An 8845-nucleotide genomic window follows, 5' to 3' on the forward strand; every position below is an offset into this window, starting at 1 on the left:
GTTTAAATCCTGCCGACAGACCGAGGAAATTCCGACGGAATTCTGACTCCAACGGTTAGTTCGTCGGAATTTCCTTGGAATTTTGTAAAATCCCCCAACGGCTATAATATTCCCTCGGAATTCATCAGTTTTTTCCGAGGAACACATTTTTCCTCGCAATTTCCTCGGAATATTACGACGGATTGATATTTCCTCGGAATTCCGTCGGTATATTCCGAGGAAACCCAATTTTGTGTTTCCTCGGAATTTCCTCGGAAATTCCTCGGGATATTCCGAGGATTTCATTTTCCGTCGGAATGTCCGTCAGAATACCGTTGTTTTCTTGTAGTGCAACAAATCGACTGTCACGTTCTCCGCCAAAGCACTTGGCTCCTTGAAGAACGCCATAAAAAACAAGCTGCAAATCCAGAAGGAAGGAGGTATTGGGAAGTACCTCAGACTGCCCGAGCATTTTGGTAGGCGGAAAAAGATCTCTTTATTGCTATTGTGGAGCGAATAAAGCAAAAGGCCAAGAGCTGGTCGAACATATACTTGTCTACGGCTGGTAAACTCACGATGCTGAAGAGTGTACTCACACCGATCCCATCTCATGCAATGACCTGCTTTAAACTCCATGTATCTCTTTGTAAAAGAATACAGTCTGCGTTTACGCGATTCTGGTGGGACAGTAATGACGGGATCTGGAAAATGGCTTGGGTCTCATGGTCAACAATGACAAAACATGCGTCCGAAGGGCTGGGGTTCCGTGATGTCCAATGTTACAACGATGTGTTCCTGGCTAAGCTGAGCTGGAGAGTCATAAATCACCCACAGAGCCTCATGTGTCGAATCCTACTTGGCAAGTATTGCTCCACTGAGAGCTTTTTGAAGGTGGAGAACAGAACAAACGAATCACATGGCTGGCGTGGAGTCCTTATAGGACGTGACCTGATCAGAGCTAACACTGGCTGGACAGTGAGAGATGGAAAGTCAATAGAAGTGTGGAACGAGGCATGGCTGGACAACACGAATCAGCTGCGGCCTACTGGACCTGCCCCTGAGCATCTTACGCAACTGAAGGTTTCAGAACTGATTGATCCAAACAGCCAGGATTGGGACAGAGAAAAGATCCAATCCATCATCCCACTGTATGAGGAGCTGGTCCTAAGAATCAAACTGAGCAAGACAGGGGCCGTGGATAAACTTAGTTGGCTCAAAACCAAATCAGGTGATTACACTACTAAATCTGGCTACTGGACGGCCTATGAGATGACGAGAAGGGATGAAGAACAACACCACCAAACGGATTTTGATTGGAACAAGGGAGTGTGGAAATTAAATGTGGCGCCGAAGATCAAACTCTTCCTCTGGAAGACGTTCCAAGGAGCATTACCGGTCGGAGAAAGATTAATATCAAGGAACATAGTTGGCGATACTAAATGTACGAGGTGCGGCCTCACTGAATCTATCCATCATCTACTTTTTCAATGTGAGTTTGCTCAAAGGGTATGGGCTTTGGCTCCTACTAACCCAACCGTTGAGGGTAGCGGATTGATAGACTTTCCTGTGAATTGGACGAACCTGATGGGACTGACTTGCCTCCCCCCGATCGGTCTCTCATCCGATGTGCTCATCCCATGGCTATTATCACTCTGGATCTCACACAACAATCTCTTGTTCAACAAGAAAACTGCTTCCCCAGAGGATATTATTTCAAGAGCCGTAGCCTCTGTTAGGGAATGGTTAAATGCCCAGGAACCAGCAGAACTATCTCCTCGAAGCAGACCTATAGTCGAGAGACCAATTGAAAACTGCCACAGATTACAATCAGATGCAGCTTGGAGAGAAGATTATGGCATTGCAGGCCTCGGTTGGACCATCAAGAAGAATACAGAGCGAGCCTCCTTTGGCTCTCACTGTCATTTTGTGGCGTCTCCTATGGTTGCTGAAGCTCTAGCGCTACGTGAAGCGATCTTCAAATGCAAAGAGTTGGAGATCCAACGACTCAAGACAGATTCGATACATCTAGTCAAAGCTATTACATCAAAGAAGCCGCCTCCAGATATCTATTGCATTGTGTTTGATAGTATTAGCTTAATTTCTGAGTTTGAGTTGATTCAGTTCAAGTGGATCCCTCGGGAATAAAACAAAGATGCTGATGCCTTGGTAAAGCAAGCTTTGTTGCTTGAAACTAATGTAATGAACCCCATCTTTAGAGGCCTTTAAAGTTTGAATGAAAAATTTGGTGTTACAAAAAAAAGTAGTTAGGGAAGGAGAATTAATGTTTTTACTTTTGTCCTTGGAAGAGAAGAAGCCGCGTATTAGCCTCACCTTGATTTAAGGGGACAATCATATCATTGAAATGAGATTATGTTTGTTGATTTAGATTATACTATTATATACTTATTTATTACACGTCACTCTATATAACTTTTGGGCTGTCTCGGTGTCGTAGATTCGGTTAGTGGTTTTTAGTGTGTTTCTCAAAAAAAAAAAAAGCTATAAGTATGAGAAAAAACACATAATGTCTCTCATAAGACCCCAAAAACAATTTATAAAAAAAATGATTCTACACTTGTCAGCTGATGAATTTTTTAAACCATTTGTCATTTGTACCTACTATCTTTTAGTTATTAAAATAATAGCTTGAGAGATCTACTTGAGTTACGTGTGGATGCTCTTCTTACAATGTTCGTAGCCGAACAAACAGGTGAAACATGTTTAAAACAAGCGCAGGACATTATAATACAATGTGAAAACAACATTTTTTTAAATTCTAATTTGGTAATCGCTGTTGATCAACATTGAAGAAGTGGGGTGTCTCATATGCAATGCGAAGCGTCTCACGTTAATGGAAGCCAGCAAATGGTTGAGTTTGGGTCGTCGTTTGCCCGCTTCGTAGTTGGTAAATTGTGTTAGAACTTAGAGTTAAAAATAGGGACGATTCGACACTTGTAAAATCGTTTTTTCTTTTAATTGTCAAATTTATTTTGGATCATGATTAGTCATAAGTTAAATTGGTTGAAATATTATCAGCTTCCATCCTTTATATGGTAATTTTGATCTTAGTTTGTTGATCGGCTATAGTTTTTTTTTTGCTGCAATATTACATAGTTTTATCATCTGAGAGAAACGATCTAAGCATGTAATCAAATGTATTTAGAAGAGAAGTCAACTACGTTACACATTGGCATGACGCAGACTAAATATAAATAAAGGGTGTCATGGTACAATCGATCATGCCAAGCAATTAACCTACAAATTATATATGGGCCTGGTTGAGTTATTGCTTCCATGTGCACACTTTTGTTAGTGATCAAGGCTTCAGAGCTTACAACTACTTTTCTTGAATTTACGTATTGTGAATTTCAATACGATTGCATGCGAGTCAAATCTCTAGAAACACAAGAAATATAAAAACAATTTTTTTATTAGCTTTAGAAATTACTGAAAACTAAAGCTTTTAATGTTTCTCTCTTAAATCTTATAGAACAACTCTCCATGAGACCTCTATTTATATGAAAGACAATTTTTTTAACATGTGGAATATGAAAAACACAAACTTAACATAAATAAAAATTTTCATTTTTCTATTTCTAGATTTTCTTATTATGTTTATCTTAACATATTAAACATCTAATAATATGGTAAGTTTCCACAAGCTTGGAATTATCCAACAGTGAGAAGGTTGGATCTTAAATGAGTCTATATATTAGAGAAGTTGTTGCTAATACAAGTGGTTAGTTAAGATCCGCGCCTTACGCGAGATGAATATTATATATTAATTTAATTTTATGTATTATGTATTTTTATATGTTATGAAATAATAAATAGATATTAAATAATTAAAAGTCAGTAACTATTACATACATAATTAAATTGATGAGAACATATATATTAATTTTATTAATCCAAACAATATTTTTTTCTATTTGATAGGTTATATAAATAAATTTAAATGATATTAACATAGTATATTTTTAATATTAATGTCTATTAAATGATGTTTTCTACTCATATTTTTTTTTTGATCATTTGTATCTTTTATAGCAAAAACTTTAAATTATTGTATGGGATTAATAGTTTTAGTTATTTATATTTTTTTTTAAATTAAGTTGTCAATGTTTGGTCAAAGCTTTTATCAAAAAAAAAATAGTTCAAAGTAAATTTCAAAATTAAAATATTTCTGTATTTTATATGGTATATATTTTAATTTAAATATATATATATATATATTCTAATCTTAATGATTAATTAAATTAGACTTTTTACTTATATAATTTTGTAATCATTTGTACTTTGTCATGACAAAAATATTTAAACTATGGATCACAAAATTTGAGTGAGAGACTTTTAATAGTTTTAGTAATTTATCATCGTTTAAAAAAATTCAAAATATAAAATATACAAAAGATACACTATTTTAATATTTCAATAGTTTAATAGTTTTAATATTTTAATAGTTTTAAATTAAGCAAATATGATAGAAGATACACTATTTTTTATCAAATCGCTATTATTCAAAATCATTAATTGACATATATATTTTAGTCATATTAAGCAATTCTGTAACTTTTATTTAAATAAATAAGAAAGAACATTATTAATAAATTTATGGTTAGTTTAATAAAAAATTATTATATAATTAGATAGACCAACATATTTTTCTAATAATTATAAAAATTATTTTAGTGATGATATGTGGGCACAAAAAAAAGTTGTAATGCTTCTCAATTAATCTATAAGGGATTATTTAGTTTTAAATTTTATTTCATAAAAATAGTCTATGTACGAGTTTACGATCGGGTTGTAATTCTAAATCCTCTATACCCGATTAACTTTACAACTACATATATTTTTGCTTCAATTTCATTTGGAGAAACATAAATGTCTAGTTATATTATATGAGGTCGTAGGTCAAATTGAATTGATGTTAATGTCGTGTTTCAGGAAATTCACCAAGGTTGAGAATTTTATCTTCTAAATAATTGAACGGCCAGTTGGGCGGCATATATTTGCGACGATAAAGATTGTATTTACACGTTATCGTAGTTCACATTCTATATCTGCGAGAAGCAGACCTTATTACTAGACATTTTAAATAAGTGCCTCCATTTGACACGAAATCAAACAAAAATAAAAATATAGTTACTATTTAAAAAGTGACTCATTCGTCTACGTACAATAATGAATATATAAAATATAGTCCTCGTTTTTAGCGAGAGAATAAAGAATTAAACTAATAAAAGTTTTTTTTTGTTACCATATATGTCCATATAAATATGAGAAATGTTTGCAAATGTTACATAATTGTTAGCTAGCTGGGGTTCTTTGACAAAAATAATATTACTATACACTACTACTATTAATAATAACGTGTAAATATAAAGGGGGAGAGCGAGATAGAGAAATAGAGCGCAAGATAGAAAGAGAGAAAGATAGAAGATGGGGAATGTAGAGGAGTACAAGCCGGTGATTGCCATGTTGGGGCTGCAACTGTGTTATGCAGGAGTGATTCTTACCTCTGAAGCTACTTTGGTTAATGGAACAAGCCCTCGGGTTTTTATCTTATATAGGCAAGCCTTTGCAACCATTTTCATCTTCCCATTTATCCTCTTCACAAGGTATTTAGGATCATATCCCTCTCTCTCTAAATATTCATGAATTTGTGACAAGTTCTTGCTAATTCCTTTTTGTGTGTGTGTGTGTTTTGGATTGTAGGGGAAGATCGAAGTTATCAAATTTGGATCTAAGAAGCTTTTCTTTAATATTCATGGCCTCGCTTGTAGGGTAAGTGTATACGTACACATAAGAGATTTGCTTGTGCTTTATTTCTTTAGGCCTCTAAGTTGATGAATCTTGGACAATTTTTCCTTGTTGTTGCAGCATTACCCTGTATCAAAATCTGTATTTTGAAGGTATCTACTTAGCTTCATCGTCGATGGGAAGTGCCATGGGTAACATCATCCCTGCATTCACCTTCCTAATCTCATTTCTCGCCGGGTATATAACTATATATTCATATATTACATTTATAACATCATCTCTCTTTATATGGAAAATTTGGAAATTTTAATTACTGCTGATCTTTAGATACGAGAAGGTGAATTTCCGGAATATCAGAGGCTTAGCGAAGATATTAGGGACGGTCATATGTGTAGTAGGAGCCGTATCCATGACTCTGATTCGTGGGCCAAAGATTCTCAACTCGGAATTTTCTTTACCGATAGCGAAATCGTTACTAGGAGATATTAAGGACCAGAACTTATGGCTGTTTGGTTGTTTGTTGGTGTTCGTTAGCACTCTTTGCTGGTCTTTTTCGCTCATAATTCAGGTAAACTTCACTAAACAAGAACGATCATTACTTTCTTTCTTTTTTTGGTAACGTTTCTTGCTTCACAGAAAAATTAAACATTGTTTACAACAATACCCTAGGTTCCAATATCTGCCTATTACCCAGACCACCTCTCTTTATCAGCGTGGATGTGTTTATTCAGCACGATACAATGTGCAATCGTCACTTTCTTCCTCGAGAAAGACCCAAACGCATGGATTCTCCATTCCTACTCCGAGTTAGCGACGTGTCTCTACGCTGTAAGCACATAAATAACTCCAGTTGGATTTTTTTTAATATTCTTTAGCAGGCATAAACCCTAATTTTTAAAATATGATTGTTAGGGAGTTGTAACGTCAGCGCTTTCTACTACGGTCCAAGCTTGGGTTATATCTAAAAGAGGCCCTTTGTTCTCAGCAATGTTTAATCCTCTCTGTACAGTCATTGTCACAATCTTGGCTTCTATGTTCCTTCAAGAAGAGATGTTCACCGGAGGGTAAGATTTAATATTTCCTTAATATAATATTACTGCAATTCATAAACATTATATTTATATTTGTTTGATTATTTTTTCTTAGTTTAATCGGAGGATTATTTGTGATCATGGGACTTTACATGGTGCTCTGGGGTAAAGCAAAAGATGTTGATGTCATGATAATTCAAGAACAGATAGACAATAATAAGAACTCAGAAGTGAAGATTCAAATCGAAGATTCCTCAGACACTGAAAAGTGTAACAATGATCTGAAGAAACCCCTTCTGTCCTAACACAAATTATCAGAAGAAATCCAAACACAGCAACAGTTAAAGAATTCAAGATCTCTTTCTCCTTGTGTTTCTTAAATTTTGAAATATATTTATTGTAATAAAATGTAAATTATGTTATGAATAAATAATCTAAGTCTAGCTTCAAGAATAAGAAACTTTAATGTCATGAACTTAAAAAATGTGATCCATCTCGTCCTAACGATAAGCACTGGACTAACTCGTGAGCATTAGACCACTTGTAGAAAGAGCTGTCATGTTAGAAAAAATGTGATATCATCGTCGCATACCTACTTAACCGAGACGACGCAACGTGGATAATAGATCGAGGGTGGAGGATACGTTTTGCTGGCAGAAAACAAAAGATGGCATCTATAGTGTCAAAACGGGATATTACTCTCTTCTGGAGGATAGGGGCCGTAACAATGCTGTGAGAACACACCCGGAAGAATTCAAATGGAAACAACATGAAAGTTCTGGTGGATACCAATAAGCAGTTGAACAAGAGCAGTACCAAGAAAAATCAAACTTGTATATTAAGAATCACTTAAACAATCTTCCTATCCGATTTACTCAACATCACACTTGACTAGAGACAGACCAATTCTTAATCTACCCAAGCTACGTGATCGAGACACTCTCACCACTAGCCTACTCAAGATCGCAGTTAAGAACACTCTCTTAAACTCGATGTATAACCCTTAAAAAGCACACCTTAGTCGAAATGCCTAACCACACATATATACTCTAGCTAACTGACATATTGACTCAAATCTACTCCAATCTTCTTGTTCGCCAACTGGCCAAATCTCCTAGAATATTGGATAGATATCTTCGACTAACAATTCTCAATTGTTTCCTTCACAATGTATGACACAGCCCACGGCCTGTGTAACTCATCTGAACTCCGCTTGTGTAACACAGCCCACGGCCTGTGTAACTCATCTGAACTCCGCTTGTGTAACACAGCCCACGGCCTGTGTAACTCATCTGAACTCCGCTTGTGTAACACAGCCCACGGCCTGTGTAACTCATCTGAACTCCGCTTGTGTAACATAGCCCACGGCCTGTGTAGATCACGTGATATCGCTCAAACCTTGAGCTAACACAACATGTCTGGTCGCTCAACACTTCTGAAAAATTCAAATTGTTTGTATGGAAGCTTTTTAGAGGGGCATTGCCAATAGGAATTTGTGGGTATTTGTGGGTTACTATGAACAAGTAACCTACAAAATCAGTGGAACCCAAATATCAGTATGGCATGTGTTCTATGTCCATCCACTATGGAGACTAGAAATCACTTGTTCTTCTCCTGTCAGTTCTCGGCTCAGGTATGGAGTTCGCTAATGCGAGGCTTGCTTAGAGATGATTACAGCTCAGATTGGAATGTCCTCACGACACTCATCAAAGATCCCACTTATTACAACCAGGTCAAACTCTTCATTACCCGTTATGCTTTCCAAGCAACTGTCCACAACATTTGGCGTGAAAGGAACTGTCTTCGTCATGGGGCTCTGTGCCATCACCTCCGATTAGAATTGTGAACCACCTTGACAAAACAATTCGCAACAGATTATCTACAATCAGGTTGCATGGGAACAGAGCTTACGAACAGGGGCTTCTGCCTTCTGGTTTGGTTTGGTTCTAGGACGAATAGTTAGGTTATTCTTTCATTAAGTTCCTTTGTTCTTTTTAAGTTTCAAACACATCTACAATAAAGATGCACCCAGGACCGGTCCAAAGATTGGGAATTTTTTTTATTACCCT

General features: G+C 36.0%; 2 protein-coding genes across 2 annotated transcripts; both read left to right on the top strand.

Annotated features, from left to right (window-relative positions):
* Positions 1-687: 687 nt before the first annotated feature.
* Positions 688-2124, top strand: LOC106303434. Its single transcript, XM_013739704.1, has one exon. The coding sequence runs from the start codon at positions 688-690 to the stop codon at positions 2122-2124; it is 1437 nt and encodes a 478-aa protein (XP_013595158.1).
* A 3153-nt stretch (positions 2125-5277) lies between these two features.
* LOC106304921 (WAT1-related protein At4g30420-like) lies at positions 5278-7181 on the top strand. Its single transcript, XM_013741308.1, has 7 exons — positions 5278-5603; positions 5701-5769; positions 5866-5982; positions 6073-6313; positions 6415-6573; positions 6658-6809; positions 6892-7181. The coding sequence occupies exons 1-7, from the start codon at positions 5425-5427 to the stop codon at positions 7079-7081; spliced, it is 1107 nt and encodes a 368-aa protein (XP_013596762.1). The 5' UTR covers positions 5278-5424; the 3' UTR covers positions 7082-7181.
* Positions 7182-8845: the final 1664 nt, after the last annotated feature.

Source organism: Brassica oleracea, chromosome C7, assembly GCF_000695525.1.
Source record: "Brassica oleracea var. oleracea cultivar TO1000 chromosome C7, BOL, whole genome shotgun sequence".
Classification (NCBI taxonomy): Eukaryota; Viridiplantae; Streptophyta; class Magnoliopsida; order Brassicales; family Brassicaceae; genus Brassica; species Brassica oleracea.